This window comes from Erythrolamprus reginae, chromosome 2 (genome assembly GCF_031021105.1).
Source record: "Erythrolamprus reginae isolate rEryReg1 chromosome 2, rEryReg1.hap1, whole genome shotgun sequence".
In the NCBI taxonomy this organism is placed as follows: Eukaryota; Metazoa; Chordata; class Lepidosauria; order Squamata; family Dipsadidae; genus Erythrolamprus; species Erythrolamprus reginae.
In genome coordinates, this window is record NC_091951.1 from 145752200 (window position 1) to 145777142 (window position 24943).

Here is a 24943-nt window from a genome sequence, read left to right on the forward strand (position 1 = left end):
ATTAATTTAATAAACTGTGGTTAAGTGTGCCAGCCAGACATTTGTATTTTTCAGTGAAATTGAATAGTGCACAAACTTTTTCATAATGTGCCCTGATTCCCTAATTCTTGCAATAATTGTTTATCCACTTATTAGTCGATATGCATTCTTTTCATAGATGAAAAGGAATTTTCTTCAAAGTAGATTGAGATAATCTGAGATAGCAAAGTAGGAGATGGCACGAAACGGCATATTAAAGTTGTGATCTCCATATGAGTTGTTTCTTTCTTCACCAGTGCTCTCTGTTAAGCTGCAGCCATGTCAGACAGTGAGATGGCAGTTTTTGGGGTTGCTGCCTCCTTTCTCCGCAAGTCAGAGAAAGAGAGAATTGAAGCTCAAAACAAGCCCTTTGATGCCAAGACATCCGTCTTTGTGGTGGATCCTAAGGTTGCCTTTGTAAAAGGTGTTGTCCAGAGCAAGGACGCGGGGAAAGTCACAGTTAAGAAAGAAGGTGGAGATGTAAGTAGAAAAACACTTCACAAGGAAAAAGTAAGGCTTTGTTATTCTCATCCTCTACATGCTTTTGATTAAAATATCCTTTGTTCCCTTGCAGAGTGTGACTGTTAAAGATGACCAAACCTTTCCAATGAACCCTCCCAAATTTGACAAAATTGAGGACATGGCCATGATGACCCACCTCAATGAACCTGCTGTCCTGTATAACCTCAAAGAGCGTTATGCAGCCTGGATGATTTATGTAAGAAGAATCTGAACACAATCATTGAATTCAGAACCCAATATTTTATGTGTACAAGCAAACTACTAACTCGTCTTTTCTTTCCAGACCTATTCAGGTCTCTTCTGTGTCACAATCAATCCCTACAAGTGGCTGCCAGTGTACAACCCAGAGGTGGTTAATGCATATAGGGGGAAAAAACGACAAGAGGCCCCTCCTCACATCTTCTCCATCTCTGACAATGCGTATCAGTTCATGTTAACTGGTGAGCAGCTAAGTAGATGAGTATTTCCAAAGAGAGGGGGAGGGGATGTTGGGAAAAACATGTCTGTTGGAATTTTCAGACTGAGACTTTAACCTTCCCAGAAAATATAGCAATGGCCCATTGTTTGTGGTTATTCAGTTTCAGTGGAATCAAATTCAGTTAGCCTTGTGATAATATTTAAGACATTTTTCTTATTATCATTATTACCAGATCTGTGGATTTTCTTTTAACACTACTAATCACCCAGTCATGAATTTGAGATTCAAATAATAAATAAATAGATAAAATTAGTATGTTTATAATTCAGTATTGTACTATATACATAGCATTAGAGTCTTTTTTGAAAGGAAGCAGTGAAAGTTACATAGGAACTGTATGAAAGACTATGAATTAAAAAATTATGGCAGGTATATTAGAAGATTTACATGACAACAAGTCAGCTGATTTCGTGCTGATGATTGATAACAGAAAAGAACAAGTCAGATTCTAACTACCGTGTTTCCCCAAAAATAAGATCCTGTTTTATATTGTTTTTTGTACCCTGGAATAAGCTCTTGGCTTTATTGCCATGCCCTCAAAAGCCCAATTGGGCTTATTATCATGGGAGATCTTATTTTGGGGGAAACAGAGTACACCCTCCCTGTCTTTCATAAACTACTCAAGACTCACTTATACCGCTAGGCATGGGGGAGTTGAGACACCTTTCCCCCAGGCTTTTTTATATTTTGTTTTATGTTTGGTATGAATGTGCTGTTTGTTTTTTTAAATAATGATAGGGTTTTATATGTTTTTTAATATTAGATTTGTTCCACTGCTATATTGTTTTTATTACTGTTGTGAGCCGCCCTGAGTCTTCGGAGAGGGGCGGCATACAAATCTAATAAATAATAATAATAATAATAATAATAATAATAATAATAATAATAATAATAATAGTATAAAATTAGCACAAACATTTATTTCTGCTTGGATTACCGTACTTCTTTTTTTCTTTGCCTTCTAGATCGTGAGAATCAGTCAATCTTGATCACGTGAGCACACTTTCAATAATCATATTTCTGTTCAGCAGAACTTTCACAGAGCAATATATTGACTAACAGCATGGTCTTTTACTCTGTTTTAACAGTGGAGAATCTGGTGCTGGAAAGACTGTGAACACGAAACGTGTCATTCAGTACTTCGCAACAATTGCGGCTGCTACTGATAAGAAGAAGGACGAACCACAGCAAACTGGCAAATTAAAGGTGAAGTGTGACTTTTGAAGAAGGTTATGCATTCCTTTCTGACAATTTCATTATGTTTCAACGTTGACTTAGTAATGCTACTTTTACAGGGCACCCTTGAAGATCAAATCATCAGTGCCAACCCCTTGTTGGAAGCGTTTGGAAATGCCAAAACTGTGAGGAATGACAATTCATCTCGCTTTGTAAGTTACAGTTTCACATGTGTGGGAGTATATTTTTTGTGTGCCAACCTTCTTAGCATCTCACTAAAGATGACAACAGGTTGTGTTTGGGGATGGAGTTGTCTAGATGAGCTACAATGTTATTGTACTTGTTTTTCAGGCTGAGAATGCCTCACACCAAACCTACGCAGCAGTATCAAAATAACATAAGCAATGTTGTGTTCTTGAACTGCAAGCTCCAGCCCTTTGGGATGTGTCTATGATATCACATTGCACTTACAAAAGGGGAAGGGCTTCTGTCATGATAGCGCTACTTCAGCCATTCTGTCTTCCTTGCCTACCCCCCCTTCCCCTTCCCCATCCCCATAAATGCTGGTAATGAGGTCTATCTGTAGGATGAGTCCCATTTGGAACATTGAAAAACAGGACCAGTTTAATGAAGCTTAGCCCACCTTTCCAGTTAACATGGCATGCTGTGACACTGGTCTTTGAAAAGGAAAGAAATTGATTGCAATTATTATTTGCTATTTTCACATTCACATTCATTTCATCTCATTAAATAAAGGATAAAATATTCTTTTTCAAGCATTACTATCATATCAATCCTATATAATAAACCTCAACTGTTGTTCCAAAGGTGTTATTCAAAAGGAAATTGGCTTTCCCTCCCTCCCACCCTCCCCTCTTTCTTTCTTTCTTTCTTTCTTTCTTTCTTTCTTTCTTCCTTTCTTTCTTTCTTCCTTCCTTTCTTTCTTTCTTTCTTTTTGTTTCTTTTTTCTTGCCTTTTAAACAACACCTTTGGGCAGTGAAGGGCTGCAAAAAATTTTTACTACCACGTGGTGGGCGTGGCTTATTTTATGGGTGTGGCTTGCTGGCCATGTGACCAGGTCGGAGTGGCTTGACAATCATGTGACTGACTTAAAGGTGGCTAACTTGACATCACCCACATCAAGGGTTAGAGTTAGGGCGCCTGGTCTCTCCTTGCCTCAAAGAGATACAATTTCCCTATCTATTTACTATTACTGAACATCCAAAATATACGTATTTAATTCTATGCATGTACGCCATATGTGTACATACATATTACACATAGGCACAAAAAATATACATTATCTACTATTTAAACTGTATGTGTATGTACACACGCACAGACACACACACACACACAGCTCTTCTAAAATTATACACATTCAACCTCATTTACAGTGATAGGAAAAACATACCCAGAGCAAGGGAAAAAAAGAAAAAAAAACCTTTTTCTACCGGTTCTGTTTACCTAACCATACCCGTAGGAGCCCATCACTGCCTTTGGGACAATCATGACTGAGAAGACTGGGAAGCTCCATAGACAAACCTCAACTGTTTTTCTCCTTTAATTGACTCACATTTTACATCTTTATTAAAGTTTAATAATTATTGTATTATGAATATTATTAAAATAAAGTTTGAGATATGGCCTATTAATTTTTTTGTATTTTTATAATGGTAACCTCTTTCACTTTTTTCCCTTTAAAACCCCTGGGACAAATTAAGTTAAAAAATACTATTTTAAAAAATTCTATATATTCTTTAGCTAGAGACTGAAATTCCTGCTATTAAAAGGAAAATTACAATTAAATAAATACATTGAAAATGTATTGTAATTAAATGCTATTTTCTCCTCAGGGCAAATTCATCAGAATCCACTTTGGTGCCACTGGCAAACTGGCTTCTGCAGACATTGAGACATGTAAGGGAAATTTATTTATGTGTTTAGTTGACCCTATCATTCTTCCTTAACTCATTCAAATTCATTGCTTTTCCAGATCTGCTGGAGAAGTCCAGAGTTACCTTCCAGCTCAAGGCTGAAAGGAGCTACCATATCTTTTATCAGATCATGTCCAATAAGAGGCCAGAACTGATTGGTAAGGAGAATCATCCATTTGGAGGACTACTTCCACTATTAAACATTTAAAGATGTGCTGATGCTCTAAAATGAAATCATGTTTGTGCTTCTTTTTCTGCAGAGATGCTTCTGATTACTACCAACCCATATGACTTCCATTTTGTCAGCCAGGGTGAGATCAGTGTTGCCAGCATTGATGATCAGGAAGAGTTGATGGCAACAGATGTAAGTAATTTGCAAAATCAGGAACATAAAATTGTATTTTGATTAGACAAGCAATAATATTTGGTTTAAATGTTTGAATATGTGTGGTTTTGGGGCATATATGAGTGGCATAATATTCCAAGGGGAACACTGGCAGAAACATTACAAGATACTGTAATTGTCAAAATGATTTCAGGTAAATTTGAACCCTCAACTTGACTCAGTGTCGGGTTAGACAGAATCCTTTCTATTGCTTGAATTAATAGGAAGCCATTGACATCCTGGGCTTCACTGCTGATGAAAAGACAGCCATTTACAAGCTGACAGGAGCTGTCATGCACTATGGGAACATGAAATTCAAGCAGAAGCAACGAGAGGAGCAGGCGGAGCCAGATGGCACAGAAGGTACTTGGGGGAAAAAATGGCAAAATCATTTAAAATAATTCAGAACAAATTAGGACATTACTTTGTAGAAAGATATCCCATGCTTCCCCAGTGTTTTCTAGAAGGATACTCATATTGAATTCAATTGAATTTGAATTGAATTTATTAGATTTATAAGCTGCACTTCTCCAATGGAATAAAAGGATACAAAAACAGTATACAATCAGTAAAACCTCATAAATTTAAAAACATTCATCCATCAATCATTCATCACTTAGGCCAGAGCAGTACATTGTTGCTCAACAGCCCCAATATGGCGGCAAAGCCATATTGATCATTTGGACTACATAGTAGATCATAAAATAGTATGCTATCATCTATTTTTTAGTATTTAAGAAGGAAGAAGTTTTCATTATTTTTACCAATATTATAGTAAATACTCTTGTCACAATTTTGTAATGATCACTTTTTAATAAGTGAAGCAACGGTGGTTTGCTCCTGGTTCGGCGAAGTTCTGTGAACTGGTAGTAATGGTGGAAGGAGGCTCCACCCACCCACTTAGGACACTTCTACGTATGCACAAAAGCATTGCACATGTATGTGAACCATTAGCAATGGGCAGCGGTGAGCTACTAGCCGCAACACTCAATTGGGCTTCCCGCCGCGGCTCATAAGTGCTCGTGGGGCTAGTGTGATTTTGCTTCTGCACCTGTGGAGGTAGAAAGATCACACACGGAGCTGCAGGTGCGCCTGTGTTTTGGTGAGGGTTTTTTGCTTCCGCGCATTCCATAACATGGGTGCACATGCGGCTCCGTGTGCAATTTTGCTACCTCCACAGGTGCAGAAGCAAAGTCGTGCTGGTTGCGCAAGCACTCATGAGCCGCTGCAGTGAGCCCAATTTAGCGTTCCGGCTAGTAGCCCATCGCTAGCAACGAGTTTCACTATTGAAATGAAGCTATAATTTTAGAGAATGAACACTCCTAGCATTGGGCAAGTAGAACTCAGCCAGCACTAACCAAAAGAGTCTTTTCTACTTTTTCCCATCTGATTTTAATGTTCATTACTTAATTATTTCATACTGCATGAATACAATGAAATTTACAATTTAAAAAAAAGACTCTAACCCTAAATTCTTTCTTGTCTCTTTTCAGTTGCTGACAAGGCTGCTTATCTCATGAATCTCAACTCAGCAGATCTGTTGAAAGCTCTTTGCTATCCTAGGGTCAAGGTCGGCAATGAATATGTCACCAAAGGCCAAACTGTCCAGCAGGTAATGTTACATTAAACTGACTATCACCAACCCTGGCATGTACCAAGACAAATGGATTTATAATTATAATACTTGTAATATCAACATTCAAAACTGTAATTAATAATGATAAAATCTTATCTTTATTCAATATGCTAAGGCACCTGAATAATAGAACATCAAGAATCTAAGTTTCTTACATAATTATAACTGAACTGAAATAACCAATCATGCCAAAACTGGGAAAATGGAGCAGTAGATGGTCTATATGGTTAGATTTAAAAATATGGTATAAACTATGAATATTTGTTTAATGAGAAAAAAACACAAAAATTATTTAAAAAAATAAAAAAAATGTTAAATGATTGAGTTAGATCTATATAAATAATTTTTGGGTATACTTTTAGTTTCTACAAAGCTTATTCCTTTCATATATATTTTTGTATATTTTTTTCAGACTTTATTAGAACCTCTATATCTTTAGTTGTTCTTCATCTTTCTTTCTCTCATGCACACATGTACACATACACTCTATATAAGATTGAATAATTATTAATTTAAAATATCCCTTATACATAATGATTTTTTCCATGTCTTCTTATTCTAGGTCTACAATAATGTTGGTGCTCTGGGTAAGGCTGTCTATGAGAAGATGTTCTTGTGGATGGTCGTTCGCATCAACCAACAATTGGATACCAAACAAGCCAGACAGTATTTCATTGGTGTGCTGGACATTGCTGGTTTTGAGATCTTTGATGTAAGAAAAAAAGGAGAAAGATGTACATATTAACAGATGTACAAAACAGATAATGTTTTGCTTACTCAATCAAATTTATTTCATCTTAATTCATCTTAACAAAAGTCTCTCTTCTTTTCTTATAGTTTAACAGTTTGGAGCAGCTCTGTATCAATTTCACCAATGAGAAACTGCAACAGTTTTTCAACCATCACATGTTTGTGCTGGAACAAGAAGAGTACAAGAAAGAAGGAATTGAATGGGAGTTCATTGACTTTGGGATGGACTTGGCTGCCTGCATTGAGCTCATTGAGAAGGTTTGTTTTATAGTAGACATAACTGATGCATACTTCAGATGGGATAAGAAATGCTTTAGGTTTCTCTCAACTGAAACTACATGTACCATCAACTTGTTTTGTCCTACCCATTACAGTCTTCGACTGCTCCCCTTTCTTTATTATTATTTTTCTAGAAAGTTTAGCTCTCAGCTTTTATAATGACTTTATTAGAAGGACAACCTAAGAAAGAAATAGAATTATAGCAGGATCCTAATCAATTTATAATAACATACTCAAACCAATTCTTGACATTAAAAATAAAAGTATAGATAGAATATATCATATAATAAGTATGAAACCATGTTTGATATTCATAGTTACTTATTGAAGTATAATTTAGAAGATAGAGTCTACTTTTCAATGAGAGAGTTTGTCTCCATGTTTACATTTCATTTCTTTAACATCTCCATTCTGAATTTACTTGCTGAAGAAGTATTCCAAAGTTCAATATTCTTTCAAGGTGCTGCCTAAGCAACCATGCCATTGTTCTTTCTAGCCCATGGGCATTTTCTCCATCCTGGAAGAAGAGTGCATGTTCCCCAAGGCAACAGACACGTCCTTCAAGAACAAACTTTATGATCAGCATCTTGGCAAATCAGGCAACTTCCAGAAACCCAAGCCTGTCAAAGGCAAGGCTGAGGCCCACTTTGCCCTGGTACACTATGCTGGCACTGTGGATTATAATATCAGTGGCTGGTTGGAGAAGAACAAGGACCCCTTGAATGACACCGTAGTAGGGCTCTACCAGAAATCCTCAATGAAGACTTTAGCTTTGTTGTTTGCTGATCGCCCTGCAGAAGGTGAGAGCTATAATGAGAGGATGTTTTTTCTCGAATGAGAAAAAATGTTCAAGAAATGTAAGGTTTATTTATTTATTTTTCTGTTTATTTCAATTTTAGAGGGCAAGAAGGCAGCCAAGAAGAAGGGTTCCTCTTTCCAGACTGTGTCTGCACTTTTCAGGGTATGGTATAATGCTACACTTGGATTCCTTTATGAGGAAGAAAAAAAATATTATGCTGTAATAATACAACAATTTATTTGGGTTTAAGAAAGACATTAAATTGGACTGAATTCTCAACTTAAATTGAATCTTTGCATGCTTCTGGATAATTCAGAGATAAAGAAAATGTATGGAATATTATTGGCTGCATTGAAGGGCCGCACTTACCTTTCCGTATTGGCCCGGGAAGCCAGCACACACTCAGGGGCAGCAGTGTGTGTGCGTACCCTCATGCAAGAATTTATTTATTTTATTATTTTTTTAATTTATTGGATTTGTATGCCGCCCCTCTCCGTGGACTCGGGGCGGCTAACAACAGTGGTAAAAACAGGATGTGACAATGCAATACTAAAACAGCTAAAAACCTTGTTATAAAACCAATCATACATACAAACATACCATGCATGAATTGTAGAAGCCTAGGGGGAAAGAATATCTCAGTTCCCCCATACCTGATGACAGAGGTGGGTTTTAAGGAGCTTACGAAAGGCAAGGAGGGTGGGGGCTATTCTAATCTCTGGGGAGAGTTGGTTCCAGAGGGCTGGGGCCACCACAGAGAAGGCTCTTCCTCTGGGCCCCACCAAACGACATTGTTTAGTTGACGGGACCCGGAGAAGGCCCACTCTGTGGGACCTAACTGGTCGCTGGGATTTGTGCAGCAAAAGGCGGTCCTGGAGAATTTAGCAATTTTCACCAATTTCTTTGCTTCCGTGCATGTACAGAAGCAAATTCTTGTGCGGGGGGTGGAGGTGCACGAGGGTCTGGTGGGGTCTTGTAGATGTGCACGCAGTGCCATTTCTGCTACTGGATGGACAATTCCAGGCATACTGGGGGCAGCCCAATATTGAATTTGGCTGATACAACCCAATCAGTGCTGAAAATAAAAATCACAGTTGTATAGATGTAATATATTGATGCTTTGCATGCTATTTTACTTAAACTGTACATCTCTGAAGAGTCATCCTAATACTTCTTTAAAGTTCAAAACCAAAGAAACCATATGGGACTTAGTCCATCAATATCCAGCTAGACCTATGTAGCCAAGACCCATTTTGGACAATTTTATATCAAGAAAATAAGCTACTATTACACTGGAACTGTACTTTGGTTCACTGCAAGCACAAACGACAGCAGTCCCAACATCAAATAATGCTTTAGCTGCATACGTTAGGTCTTTGTGGAGTTTGAATGTTATTTTTTAGTTTATTTTTAATCTGCCCAATGATTAGAATTCATTTGCATTCAGTAGCCTTGCTTGTTTGGATACAAGATTTTTCTTTATAGGAATACATTGACTTGTTTGGAATTTTGTACAGAAATTTTTTTTCCTGGATCTATAGGAGAACTTAAACAAACTGATGACCAATCTGAGAAGCACTCACCCACACTTTGTGCGCTGCATCATCCCCAATGAAACTAAAACACCTGGTAAGGCATTGTTCAGGGTATAATAGGTATTTTACAATGCTTGTCTCTGTATGTGGTTTGGTCCTGATTCTTTTTTTAATCATCTTTTTGAAAGGTGCTATGGATCATGAGCTTGTGCTGCATCAGCTGAGGTGCAATGGTGTGCTGGAAGGCATCCGAATTTGCAGAAAGGGATTTCCCAGTAGGATCATTTATGCTGATTTCAAACAGAGGTCAGCTTGACCTTCTTGAAGGGTTCCTTATATGTCTGTGCTTTCTCCCCCTATTGATCCCTCATTTCCCCTTCCTTTTCCTTTTCCTCTCCCTCCCTCTTTTTCTCCCACTGTCTTCCCCCTTCCTTGCTCATCTGTCTATCTGTCTGCCTGTCTGTCCGCCCGCCTGCCCATCCATCCATCCGTCCGTCCGTCCGTCCGTCCACCTACCTACCTACCTACCTACCTACCTACCTACCTACCTACCTACTATCTATCCCAATTATCTACCAAAATAACACTCTGTGATAGAGTACTTCTATCCTAATATGACATTCAAATAGATTCAAAATATTAAAGGATTAGATTAATTGAAAACAACAAACATATTGATAGGCAGACTAGAACGTTGGGAGGATGATGAAGGGGAGTTTTGCTCATTTCTCCCTTTTCAGACTTTTATTCCTTTTGACAGCTTCTCTTCCATTGAAAATAATAGGACAGAAATTGTAAATGTTGTCTTGATTTAGGGGTGAGTGGGCTTTAGGTCTTGCAGAATCAAAATATTACCTCATTTGGTCAAGCTGTCCTGTTTATCATTACATTAGAGAGCAAGAGTGCTTATAAAGGATGTGCAAGCATGGTATTTTCCTCCAATGACAAATTTATCTCTTTGAATGAAATAACTAGTTATCAAAAATGTGACAAGCCATATTTATTCATTTGCTCAATTCCGCAATGATCTGGGCAGCTTCACAAACTAAACATACTCACCCCCCCCCCAATAATAATAATAATCTCCAGCAAAGTACTCACACAGAACAGATTACAAAACAATACAACTTACTTTTTACTTCTACTAAAAGGAGACCCACCCAAACTACCTAAGCCCATATTGAGAGATGAATAAACATTTTATAACATTTCCTATTTATGCTCAATTTTTTAAAACTGACGACAAATAATTATTTAAAAAACCCTATTAGTTATTACACAGGAAGATTTATAGGTGATATATATTTTTTCCTACTAGATACAAAGTTCTGAATGCAAGTGCCATTCCAGAGGGGCAGTTCATTGACAGCAAGAAAGCTTCTCAGAAACTTCTTGGATCCATTGATGTGGACCACACACAGTATAAATTTGGACACACCAAGGTATATATAAGTTTTTGTTCTAAATGCTCTCTTGTATTTTGTAGTGTTTATCTCAGAGGTGGGTTCCTCCTGGTTCAGACCAGTTCTATAGAACCTGTAGTAACATAGCAGCCTGGGCTGCTAAAACCGGTAGCGATCCAGGCCTGCCACACCCCCAAATTGGCTCTCTACGGTGCCGCCATCTTGTTTTTAGCTTCTGCACACGTGCAGAAGCTGGTTTTTAAGTACTGTGGATACGTGTGCACCCTGTGAATCAGCAGCAAAGAAAAGAAGAACCCACCCTGGTTTACGTATGACATTCTGTAATGCTTTTCTCTTCAGGTGTTCTTTAAAGCTGGTCTTTTGGGTCTCCTAGAAGAAATGAGAGATGATAAGTTGGCCCATCTGATAACACGCACCCAAGCTATGTGTCGTGGTTTCTTAGCAAGAACAGAATATCAGAAAATGTTACAAAGGAGGTGAGAATCCATAATTATTTAAATCAATTTGGTCATAAGGCTTTGATTGGTGGTTCTGTGTTTATTACTTGTAATTTAAGACACACTTTTTAACTTTGTTGATAGGGAGGCTATCTTCACTATTCAGTACAGTATCCGTTCATTCATGAACGTCAAACATTGGCCATGGATGAAACTGTATTTCAAGATCAAACCTTTGCTAAAGAGTGCTGAAGCAGAGAAAGAAATGGCGAACATGAAGGAAGAGTTTGAGAAAACAAAGGAGAGTCTTGCCAAGGCAGAAGCCAAAGTGAAGGAACTAGAAGAAAAAATGGTGTCTCTGATACAAGAGAAGAATGACTTGCAACTCCAAGTCCAAGCTGTAAGCAAATAGAATAATTTTAAGATTATTAAATATTGTTCTTTTCACATAGCTTAGTAAGCAATCATTTATAGATCTCAGGGGAAATCTTTGGGATTATTTAGAAATTCACCCATATTGCTATGTATATTAAATACCTTATTATATCATAACACTGTTTCATCATTGACAATATATAAAGATACATAAAGTCCATAAGGTAACAGGTAAACTATACTTGTTTTTATATTATATGAAGTAATATTATCAATCTATTAAGAAGTCAGCTGGACTTAGGTAGCATAAAAATGGATTTAAAAAACTGCATTATGATGATTTTTACCCAATATATAGGAAATATTTATTTTTGTTTATTGTTCCAAAAAATGCTTAGTGATTATTCAATATATATTTCTTAGTGAAATCTGACTTTCTCCATTAGAGTAGAAAATTTTATATATGTGCAAATATTTTAATTAGGAAACAATTTTTTTAAGGAATTATCTATATTTTTCTTTAAAAGGAAGCTGATGGCTTGGCGGATGCTGAGGAGAGATGTGACCAACTGATCAAAACCAAAATCCAACTGGAAGCTAAAATTAAGGAGCTCACTGAGAGAGCTGAAGATGAAGAAGAAATGAATGCTGAGTTGACAGCCAAGAAGAGGAAACTGGAGGATGAATGCTCAGAACTGAAGAAAGACATTGATGATCTTGAGCTGACACTGGCCAAGGTTGAAAAAGAGAAGCATGCTACAGAAAATAAGGTATTGGAAAGAATGTACTAAAATTAAACTTGCTACCCACTATTGCCATTTCAAAATACATAGAACATTTTAATCCTGTCTGTTTAACATTTAAGGTGAAAAATCTTACTGAAGAGATGGCGGTCTTGGACGAGACCATTGCCAAACTGACCAAGGAGAAGAAAGCCCTGCAAGAGGCCCATCAACAGACCTTGGATGATCTGCAGGCAGAGGAGGACAAAGTGAACACTCTGACCAAAGCAAAGACCAAGCTGGAACAGCAAGTGGATGATGTAAGTACGCTATCATCACCAGAGATGATCAGAATTGTTAGCAAAAACTTCAGAAGAGAAGGATTTAGAGGTAGTGATTTCTGACAGTCTCAAAATGGGTGAGCAGTGTGGTCGAGCGGTAGGAAAAGCAAGTAGGATGCTTGGCTGCATAGCTAGAGGTATAACAAGCAGGAAGAGAGAGATTGTGATCCCACTATATAGAGCGCTGGTGAGACCACATTTGGAATACTGTGTTCAGTTCTGGAGACCTCACCTACAAAAAGATATTGACAAAATTGAATGGGTCCAAAGACGGGCTACAAGAATGGTGGGAGGTCTTAAGCATAAAACTTAATAAGAAAGGCTTAATGAACTCAATCTGTATAGTCTGGAGGACAGAAGGGAAAGTGTGGGACATGATCGAAACATTTAAATATGTTAAAGGGTTAAATAATGTTCAGTACGGAAGTGTTTTTAATAGGAAAGTGAACACAAGAACAAGGGGACACAATCTGAAGTTAGTTGGGGGAAAGATCAAAAGCAACATGAGAAAATATTATTTTACTGAAAGAGTAGTAGATCCTTGGAACAAACTTCCAGCAGATGTGGTCGGTAAATCCACAGTAACTGAATTTAAACATGCCTGGGATAAACATATATCCATCCTAAGATAAAATACAGGAAATAGTATAAGGGCAGACTAGATGGACCATGAGGTCTTTTTCTGCCGTCAATCTTCTATGTTTCTATGGTTCTATGTCTGAGGTGGACTGCTGTGATGGCACAATCACTCCAATCTCTTTGTCTTCAGCTTGAAGGGTCCCTGGAGCAAGAAAAGAAAATTCGCATGGACCTTGAAAGAGCTAAGAGGAAGCTAGAAGGGGATTTGAAGCTGGCTCAGGAATCGATAATGGATTTGGAAAATGATAGGCAGCAGCTGGATGAAAAGCTGAAGAAGTAAGTAATAATGTATATTGTGATGGACCTCAGTGTTCATTGGTATTCTTTAACATTTAATTTGGAGACTAATCCATTATATTTTGTTGTGATAAGGAAAGACTTTGAAATCAGCCAACTGCAGAGCAGGATTGAAGATGAGCAGATCCTGGGTTCCCAGCTTCAGAAGAAGATCAAGGAGCTGCAGGTCTGTCATGCAGTGGTTTCTTCACGAATGGAGAATTAAGCTATCTGGAAGCCAGTTTCAGGATTCATGGCTATCTCTTTATTTCTAGGCTCGTATTGAAGAATTGGAAGAGGAGATTGAGGCAGAACGGGCATCTCGCGCCAAAGCAGAGAAACAGCGGGCTGATCTCTCCAGGGAACTTGAGGAGATCAGTGAGCGTCTGGAGGAAGCTGGTGGAGCAACTGTAGCTCAGATTGAGATGAACAAGAAACGTGAGGCAGAATTTCAGAAAATGCGCCGGGACCTTGAAGAGGCCACCTTGCAGCATGAAGCCACGGCCGCTGCCCTCCGCAAGAAGCACGCAGATAGTGCAGCTGAACTTGGGGAACAAATTGATAACCTGCAGCGGGTGAAGCAGAAACTGGAGAAGGAGAAGAGTGAACTGAAGATGGAGATTGATGATCTTGCAAGCAATATGGAATCTATCTCTAAAGCTAAGGTATGCCACAATATATTTAATAATAAGTGAAAAGATACTGGTTTTATACCAAGTTTCTTTGTTATATATTGAAGTTAAAATTGTGTTCCTTGCCCTGGATACTTCAGAGTTAAAAAAATAGAATGTTTACAAAATTTAGATTTCATATTCTAGAGTTCAATATTTATAACAAACTGCCGGTATAATAAATATTATACTTAGTAAATATGATTAATTTGCACACACACACACACACACACAGTGAAAAAATGAACAGTTTTTGCATATTTAATGAGTACATTTTCATAATTCCCGATTTTTTAATGCTATGCAAGATGTGCCATCTATCCCACTTTATTGCTGGAGGCTGTTCTGTTTCCTTACACACTTTAGGTATCCTTACTAAATATTGTAATATCTAGAAGTGTAGATGAATGCTAGGTCCTGTGCAGGGGTGGGTTCTAACTTACCTCACTGCCGGTTTGCTTCTTCCTGAACTGGGTGGGCATGTGCATATTGCACATGCGTACACATGCACAGTGCCCCAAACTCAAAAACAGCTTCTGCACATGCGCAGAAGTGAAAAACAAGATGGTGCCACCCACGATACTGCCAAGAGAGCCAGTTCATGGGCGTAGCCAGCTGACCTTCATTCCCGGTTTGGTGAGCAGAGGGAATTTTGTACTTCTAAAGAACTGGTCCAAACTGGGAGGAACTCACCTCTGGTCCTGTGGAATCATTTAAAAGATTGCCCTTTTTCCATGTTGCTTAGGCCAATCTTGAAAAGATGTGCCGCACACTAGAAGATCAGCTAAGCGAACTTAAAACGAAGGATGAAGAGCATATGCGTACCATTAATGACATCAATGCTCAAAGGGCTCGCCTACAAACAGAAGCAGGTAATATGACGAAATACATTTTGGGGAAATTATTTTGTTTCTTTTTGTCCCTATTGTGAAGATTCTTGCTAAAATGGAATTCAAATTTATTTTTGAAATGAATTGAGCTGAATCTCCCAGCTGAGAAAATTTTAATGCAACCTTTATTCCAAACATATATTCCTTGCTTCAGGTGAACTCTCACGACAAGTGGAAGAAAAAGACTCTTTGATCTCCCAGCTCTCCAGAAGCAAGCAAGCTTTTACTCAACAAATTGAGGAACTGAAGCGACAACTTGAGGAAGAGATAAAGGTACATAAGTTGAATTATGCATAACTTTTATTATCTTTAATGCTATCAGAAGTACATATAGAACTTTCTGGGATACTTCAGAAGGTTTCCTAATACCATATTTGCCTTTGTTTGTGTATGTATTGAAGTTTTATAAGTTCCTTTCCCTCTATTTCATTTTTTTGGTGAAATCTTATCCTGGAAGACGTTTCTTAATTATATTTGATGACCTGGCAATTTGCAGAATCTCTAATATTTGGTTAATTCTACAGGCCAAGAATGCCCTAGCTCATGGCTTGCAATCTTCTCGACATGACTGTGACCTCCTTCGAGAGCAATATGAAGAGGAGCAGGAAGCCAAGTCTGAACTACAACGTGCCCTATCCAAGGCAAACAGTGAAGTTGCCACATGGAGGACAAAATATGAGACTGATGCCATTCAGCGGACTGAGGAACTGGAGGAAGCTAAGTATGTTCAATAAACATATTGCAACTTTCTTATAAAATTGTAGTGTGAATAGAGTTAGATGTGTGGCTTCTTTCTGAGAAGGATCTTTGTAGCAATAAAGATACAGATAGTTCATTTAATAGCAATAGTAATGGCATTTAGGCTTATATACTGCTTCACATGCTTTTACAGCCATCTCTAAACAGTTTACAGAGAGTAAGCATATTGCCCCCAACAATCTGAGTCCCCATTTTACCAACCTTGGAAAGATGGAAAGTTGAGTCAACCTTGAGCCTTGATTCGATCTGCCAAACTGCTGGCAGCTGGTGATCAGCAGAAATAACTTGCAATACTGCACTCTAATCACTGCACCACCATTTAATCAAACATTGTTCATTGAACTATATTTCATTGTTTGACTTGGGATAAGATTGAGTATTTAAATTAACTGTTGAGATTTTGCAAACCTATTTATCCTAAATTTTCCTGAAGCTGAAGCAGAATGATTGAAATGAGAAAATTCACTAGACAGTTTATTCAGCCAAATCAAATATTTGACTACTATGGAGCATTGGGTTTATGTTTCTTCAGGAAGAAGCTTGCTCAGCGTCTGCAGGAAGCTGAGGAACATGTAGAAGCTGTGAATTCCAAATGTGCTTCCCTGGAGAAGACCAAGCAGAGGTTGCTGAATGAAGTGGAGGACCTGATGATTGACGTGGAAAGGTCCAATGCAGCTTGTGCAGCTCTGGATAAGAAACAGAAGAACTTTGATAAAGTAATTTGAGCTGCTGTTATCACTTTCATTGTTTTAAAAGTGAAATGCACTGCATACAAGTTTTAACTTTAACCAACTTATCTCTTGCTGTTTTTGTTTCTTTAGATTCTGGCAGACTGGAAACAAAAATACGAGGAGACACAATCTGAACTGGAAGCTTCCCAGAAGGAGTCTCGGTCTCTGAGCACAGAGCTCTTCAAGATGAAGAATGCATATGAGGAATCCTTGGATCACCTGGAAACCCTGAAGCGTGAAAACAAAAACTTGCAACGTAAGCCCGTGCTCATATATGCTCTCACTCAAACATAATAATGGTTTTATAGTAGGAAGTTTCTACTTCACTTCCATCTAGTCCTACTGAAATGCATCTTCCAGCACCATCAGCCAAGATAAGCAATGGTGAGGGGGGGATGTTCAACATCTTGTGGATAGTAATACCTTCCTCATGGTTGTCTTAGGCTGCTGATACCTTCAGTCCATCAAATGTAAAGCATTACAGTAATCCCACGCTACTTTGTGGTTCATCTTTCATGGATTTGCTACTTCGCCGGTTTTCAAAGGGGGCTTAAATCCATTAAATCCATTGAAAATTTTAAATCTATTAAAATTTCATAAATTTTTTCTACACTACTACTGTACTCTATTAAACAAACTGGTAGGATATCACATGTAGTTCCAGCTGAGAAACATTGTAGAATGACTGTTTAATGCAAAGGGTCCAAATACTAGTTAAATACATTAAAAAATATCTTTCTTCTACTTCATGGAATTTTGTTTTTCACGGGTGGTCTTGGAACGCATCCCCCGCGAAAAATGAGGGATCACTGTAATATGAACAGGACAACTTATACTAGTGTTAAAAGCTGGATAACATTTTGTAACATTTTCTACAGCAAGATTTCTCTTTGATGTTCCACTTTTTCACTATATTTTGTGACACACCAATAGAGGAGATTGCTGACCTCACGGAGCAAGTTGCTGAGGGTGGAAAAGCTATTCATGAGTTGGAGAAAGTGAAGAAGCAGATTGAGCAAGAGAAAGGAGACCTCCAGAGTGCCCTAGAAGAAGCTGAGGTAATTATATAATTATTTTATAGGCTAAATAAAAAACAAACAAACAAACAAAAAGGTACTCCAGACAGTGAACTGAATGATTCCATTGGCAGGATATTCTTAATAAACTTTCAGATGATAGCTCCATAATGTTTGCTTTATTGTCCTTTTACTTTAAAGGCCTCTCTGGAACATGAAGAGGGCAAACTCCTGCGCATCCAACTTGAGCTCAACCAGGTGAAAGCCGACATCGACAGGAGAATTGCAGAGAAGGATGAAGAAATCGATCAGCTGAAGAGGAATCACCTGAGGGTGGTGGAGTCCATGCAGAGCACATTGGATGCTGAGATTAGGAGCAGGAATGATGCCCTGCGGCTGAAGAAGAAGATGGAGGGAGATCTGAATGAGATGGAGATCCAACTCAACCACGCCAACCGTCAAGCTGCTGAAGCACTAAAGAACCTCAGGAACACACAAGGACTGCTCAAGGTACACATTTATTTATATATTCAACACACAGTTTATATTTTTATTGTATCACAACAATTTTCAGAGGACAAATATTATCTTGTTTTAGGATACTCAAATACATCTGGATGATGCTTTGAGAAGCCAGGAAGATTTGAAGGAACAAGTAGCCATGATTGAGCGCAGAGCAAACCTCATGCAGGCTGAGATTGAGGAGCTCCGGGCAGCTCTGGAACAGACAGAGAGGGCCAGAAAAGTGGCTGAACAGGAGCTTCTGGATGCCAGTGAACGGGTGCAGCTCCTCCACACCCAGGTAAATAAGTTTTTATCTTGAAAATAGCAAAAGTGGAAATATTTTTGTGCTTCTTAAATGAAGAGCTTTAATTCAAAATTAGAAAAGCCAATATATCAGAAAACAATTCCTAATGGTTATTTACTCTCTGGAAATGATATAGTTTTTCTCTCAAATTAGAGCTAAACTCTATTACTTTTTGTAGTCATCTTTATTCTGCAACAATCATTCTCAAACCAATAGTTGTAGAAGCCTTTTATTTTACTTCCATTTTGGGATTGGACAAATTTTTTTAGTTCTTCAGTAGCAATCATTCTACCCACCCACTTCTCTTTTATTATGGCTCTAGTCTTTTTAAAAAAAATGATTGACCACATTATTTTTAAACAGAACACCAGCCTGATCAACACCAAGAAAAAGCTGGAAACAGATATTGCCCAGATCCAGAGTGAAATGGAGGAAACTATTCAGGAGGCACGCAATGCTGAAGAAAAGGCCAAGAAAGCCATCACTGATGTGAGTAAAATTAGTTTTTCCTGAAAAAGTTAATCAATTTACACCAGGCATTCTTTACTCTCACCAGTTTGGTTCATTTATTATTAGGCAGCCATGATGGCGGAAGAACTGAAGAAGGAACAAGACACCAGTGCCCATCTTGAAAGGATGAAAAAGAACCTGGACCAAACTGTGAAGGATTTGCAACATCGTCTTGATGAGGCAGAGCAACTAGCCCTGAAAGGAGGGAAAAAACAGATCCAGAAATTGGAGGCTAGGGTATGTATTATTCACCTATGAGCAACTGCATATGCGGTGAACTTTTGATTTGTTATCTCTGTGTGTAGTATTACCTGAAAATTCAGAGCAAAATATGGTCTGCACTAGGGGTGGGTTACAAATTACTTCATTGCCAGTTCGCTACCTTCTGTGTAGTGCACCTCATGGGTGGGTGCATGCTTTGTGCATGCACGCATGTGCAGTAAGAACAACAACAAAAAGATGGGGAGCACATGCACAGTTCTGGAAGTCAGGTTCTACGCATGTTCAGAGGAGAAAAAAATTAAAACAATTTAAATTTTTTTAAAAAAATAAAATAAAAGATGGTGGTGCTCACAGATTGGCATCGACCAATCCGGTTCGGTGATGTCATTGTGACATCATCAGTGGGCTGCTCCCAGTTCAGGTGAACTGGAACTGGGAAGAACGCACCTCTGGTCAGTACATGGTCCGCCCTGCATAAAATTGCCCTATATATTCCAAGGTTTGCTCCCCACATTTTATTTCATCACACTTATTCTCCCCCCCCCCACAGTTTTTAATCCTTTTCACTGACTCCTAAAATATTTTTAAAATTTCCATTAAAATTAATGGAAATTTTGCCTCCTTTGATTCATTATTTATTCTCTTTGACTACATTGTTTGCCATAATTTTTTTTATCTTGGTACAAATTATAAAATTATCTTTTATCCTAATTTATTTCCGCTTTCTCCAGATTTTTCATCTGCAGGGTTTTTTTCATGACCTAATTTCAGCCATCCCTTGTCATACTTCCTCTTGGTATCATTCTAAAAACCTCTGTGTCATTCTGTGACTCTTATATTTTGAGATGTAACCAGCCTGCAGAATTTCTAGATCACACCCTTGAAAGTTATTTATCTGCCCAAGAGATCTGAATCAGCTTATTTGTCTTTAATGTTATTCTTGTCTGATTTAAGGAGTTCTGGTTTACTGTTCCCTTGTGACGTAATGGTGGCATAATGGTGATCATCCATTTCCCTTTTTCTATCACTCTTTCGGTTTCTTTTTGGCTTCTAATGTACACAAATAACTTTTTAAGGTGCTTTTTAAAATATTTCTTGCTGGCCAGTTTTTACTCCTGCTGAGCTTCAGCCGTTTTGCCACCGTTTCTTTGACTACTTGTGTTCTTTGGGGATTTGGCATTCTTGCATTGTCCTATACATATCCATTTTCTTTCTGGATGTTTTCTGAGCTGGGCTGCTTAGTTTAGACATTTCATTACCAAACAAGGTGACATCATCAATATGCGAGGTTTCTGTATTTTCACCATTTTATAATTCTTTGTATGTTATCTATACTGGATCCATGCTATTCCCCACCACCCCTTCTTATGTATATTATTGTGACTGTGCTTTCTGGACACTTCTCCTTCAGAATTTCAAACCATTAGGTCCAAATTGTTTTCTTTGGAAATCAGTCCTAATTCCTGAATGTATGTAAACATAGATATATTTCTTTATACACAGTGCAAAGCAGGGGCGGATTGCTCTTACCTGCTACTACCGGTGCTCTGTGCGCATAGCAGGAGGATTCTCATATGTGTGTACACACTATGCACACGTGTGTGCATGCATCCCCAGTGTGATTTTGCTTCTGTGCATGCACAGGAAGCAAAAACACACTGAAATTTCATGCGGGATAAGCATGTGAGATTTTGGCGATTTTTTGTTTCCGCGCATGCATGGAAGCAAAAATTCGCTAAAATCTCACAAATGCAAGCATCTGCTCATGAGATTTTGCTGCACATGCGCAGGAAGCAAAAAAAAAAATTCCAAAAATTAAAGAAAAGAAATGGCAGCACCCAAAGGACCGCCACCGGAGCAGTAGTGCACAAATTGTGCTATCTGGTGGCTGTTACCAGTGCACAGTCGCCTACCATACCAGCAGCAACCCATCAGTGGATTGCTTCCACCCTTTCTGTTAAGTTTGTTTCTTTGAAATGCCTGTAGCGTTTCAGTGCTACAGGTAGTCCTAATTAGAAGTATTGTCCTACTGTTTTAATATCATATTTGTCTTACTTACTTAGGATACCTCTCTGGTTATTCTCAATATTCTGTCTGTTGGAATATAAATCTCTGACATTTGGCATGACACTCTCTAGCATTCTGGTGCTATTTCTCGGGACACTCTGTACCTCTACTTTCTTGACTCAGTTCTTGGTTGCCTTTTTGAGTATGGGCATTTGCTGTCCCCTTCATTTTATTCCAGTTTCATAACTCTCTCTGATAAGAAAGAGAATGCAAACACTTTCCCCCATATTTTGTAAGATATAATCTTATAATATATATTCCTACAAGATAGGGTCTATTCTTATAATAATCTCTTCCCGGGAATTGACCATTGTCACATAGTTCAGAGCCTTCTTAATAACACCATGGAAATAGATTGTGTTTGATTTATTTATTATTTTATTTATTTATTGGATTTGTATGCCGCCCCTCTCCGTGGACTCAGGGCAGCTAACAACAGTGATAAAAACAGCCTGTGAAAATCCAATACTAAAACAGCTAAAAACCCTTGTTAAAAAACCAATCATACATACAAACATACCATGCATAAATTGTAGAAGCCTAGGGGGAAAGAATATCTTAGTTGCCCATGCCTGACGGCAGAGGTGGGTTTTGAGGAGCTTACGAAAGGCAAGGAGGGTGGGGGCTATTCTAATCTCTGGAGACCCTATACTTAAAATAATATTTTATTTGCTCTAACCCCCATACCTTTTATCTTAAACTGTCTACCATGGACCTTTCACGTTTCTTAAGAGGTCCGTATGGGGAAGTGCATAAGCACACCAGTGTGCCTATCATCCCTACCCTACTGTATCCATTTGTATGTACTTATTTTATGCATTTATGGCTAATTTTTGCCAGTTTGTATCCATTTATTTGTGCCATTTTTTCTAGGTGTCCTGTTTCCTTGCACTGGTTGACACAAACAAACAATTTTTAAAAACAAACAAACAAATCTTCTTGCCCAAGGAACTTGGCATTCATCAACTGCACTCCACTTCATTCATATCCTTCTGCTTTCTATTAGTGTGACATACATATCTATTTTTCTTTCTTCCCTTTGTAAATTCATGCTTTTTACCATTTACTCCTTCTACTTTCTAAACTGTATTTGTCAATATACCATAGTGTCACAATATGGAACCATCAATGTTGATTGATACCATCCACCATGGCTGTACACAATTAAGGCTTTTCTATAACACCTTTCCATAATATAAAACAGAGTTACCTGCCTCATTTGTACCCATGAAACGTGTAGCATTGACTGTGATGAGGAAAATGCCAGTCAGTTTCAAAACATTTTTGAAAAGATTGGACAAATGCAACCAAGGCCAAGGGTATCCCGAGCCTGTACACATTATTTTAGGCAAACTAAAATCTTTATAGCCAAGTTTCCGCATGCATTTTCATAATTTAGTAGGTATCTCTAATGCCAGGATTACATGTTTATATTTTCTTTTTAATGCCAGGTTCGTGAACTGGAGTCTGAGTGTGAGAATGAGCAGAAGCGCAGTGCAGAGGCTATCAAAGGTGTACGGAAATATGAGAGAAGAGTAAAGGAACTAACTTATCAGGTGAGAATGGAAGCTGTCATTTATTTCAAACACGTTTAGGAGAAACAAATAAAGGTGTAAATCATTTGCATACTTACTCTCTCCATTCTTTATATCCTTATTTTTAGGGTGAAGAAGACCGGAAGAATGTTCTGAGGCTGCAGGATCTGGTAGATAAACTACAGCTTAAAGTGAAATCGTACAAGAGACAATCTGAAGAGGCGGTAAGTACACAGGACGACCTAGTCCCAAACGTTCTCCCTGCACAATTAGAACGTGCAATGCGTGGTGCATGAAATATAATCAAGGTTAGTTTTGAAAAGGGTCACATTTGAAATTGCTTGTGAATATAAAATTGTATTTATTTGAGAGCTTTTATAGTGTCAGCCTATTCCTATGCACTTCGGATGAACGATGTAGAATTAATGTTAATCTTTTTAACCTCATGAGATTCTTTGTATGCTTCTAGTTTGAGATTTCAGATTAATTTTAGGCCCTTAAAAAGGTTCTTCAGAAGAATTCAGAAGAATTATTATGTATTCTTTTCTTTCTTTCTTTCTTTCTTTCTTTCTTTCCTATTACTAGGAATTAAATTTGAATAATTGTATGCTTTTCTAGGAGGAACTTTCCAACGTGAACCTTGCCAAGTTCCGCAAGATTCAGCATGAGCTGGAAGAAGCAGAGGAACGGGCTGACATTGCTGAGTCCCAGGTGAATAAACTCAGGGTGAAGAGCCGAGAAGTACACAAGAAGGTGGTTATAAGCGAAGAATAAACTCACCTGGAAATGGCAAAGTGACCAAAGAGAAGCACAAAATGTGAAGCTTTTTGTCACTTCCTGTAATTACTATTTATCTTTCCTTAATATCTAGAAAATAAAGATGATAGAGAACTTTGCATACTAAAAAGAGTTGTGGCTTTTCTTTCATTCTACTTAATGCTAGAAACTGCAGATGACATACTTCTATTTTTCTATCTGATAGGGTATATATATTTAAATGAGTTTTATTAATATCTAATTATTATTTCTATACAGAAATATAGTATCTATAATGTAATTTTCATAAGGATTATAATAATGTCTTTAAAATAGGATTTGCTTTGGTAATAGAATTACCTTGGTAGTAGAATTAAAAGGGTTGCAGAATATAAGGGACTTTAGCTGCTCTCAGAAAAGCTACGTAGGATTGGAGCTTATTTGGAGCATAGAGTACCAAAAAGTTAGATTAGGAAGTAAAAAAAAAGGAAAACTATAGATGTAGCAGTGGCAAATTACTGCTATCTTGTTATCAAGGAAACTACATGAAATCATTGATGTAGTTATCAAAAACTGGACGTGATTTAGGGTAGCCTTGACCTATTTACTTTCCATTTTGCAATATGAGGTTCACAGATTTTAATGGAAAGGCAGTTTATTTTTTAAAAAGAAATGGATAAAATATTGTTAGTTTAAATAGGCATAAACAGAACATATTTTTAGTTTTTATGCTAAATCCAATGAAAGCATATTAATAACTAAGGATACTTCCATATATGACTTTCATTACTCAGCCATATTTAGAATTGTATGAAATATCCAGGTAATCCAAGTTTTCATTTTGCCTTTTGTTTTTACAATATAAAAATGTAATATATTTCTCCCTTATAGTTATACAGTGTACAGCCATAATATATCCCTAACCAAATAGTTTTAAGCACTATCCTGGTACATAGTCATACATCTGTTTTAAAGGAATCAGCTAATTGATAAAAGTACTATTAAATATGCATACAATGATAATAACAAAGAGACTGATTGTGAATTAAAATGAAAATAACATGGAGGAATAAATTTCATATTTGTTACTGGGAACGCTATAAATGAACAAACTAAGCTTTGTTATGCAAATAGTATTGATCTTTTGCCAAACTGATGATTAGATGTTCAAGAACTGAAATTTTAATAGTGATTTAATAGAATCAGAACAAAAAGTTCTAATAAGAAAATACATTTTAGCAGTTGGGAA

At 37.6% G+C, this 24943-nt stretch overlaps 1 protein-coding gene across 2 annotated transcripts; it reads left to right on the plus strand.

The window, feature by feature from the left end:
• Positions 1-297: 297 nt before the first annotated feature.
• On the plus strand, positions 298-23845 carry LOC139161093 (myosin-1B-like). 2 transcript variants are annotated; one of them, XM_070739788.1, is made up of 38 exons: positions 298-498; positions 593-736; positions 824-980; positions 1984-2011; positions 2107-2224; positions 2314-2406; positions 4051-4114; positions 4191-4289; positions 4392-4495; positions 4741-4879; positions 6010-6128; positions 6715-6864; positions 6990-7160; positions 7678-7987; positions 8081-8142; positions 9522-9609; positions 9704-9821; positions 10834-10957; positions 11279-11415; positions 11521-11776; positions 12279-12521; positions 12617-12793; positions 13584-13729; positions 13826-13916; positions 14005-14394; positions 15146-15272; positions 15445-15563; positions 15815-16011; positions 16582-16765; positions 16871-17036; positions 17714-17838; positions 17998-18306; positions 18395-18598; positions 18968-19093; positions 19181-19351; positions 22855-22959; positions 23067-23162; positions 23557-23845. In XM_070739788.1, the coding sequence occupies exons 1-38, from the start codon at positions 298-300 to the stop codon at positions 23710-23712; spliced, it is 5814 nt and encodes a 1937-aa protein (XP_070595889.1). In that variant the 3' UTR covers positions 23713-23845. The 2 variants fall into 2 exon arrangements, with proteins under 2 accessions (XP_070595889.1, XP_070595890.1); XM_070739789.1 differs by having other exon boundaries at positions 7678-7981.
• Positions 23846-24943: the final 1098 nt, after the last annotated feature.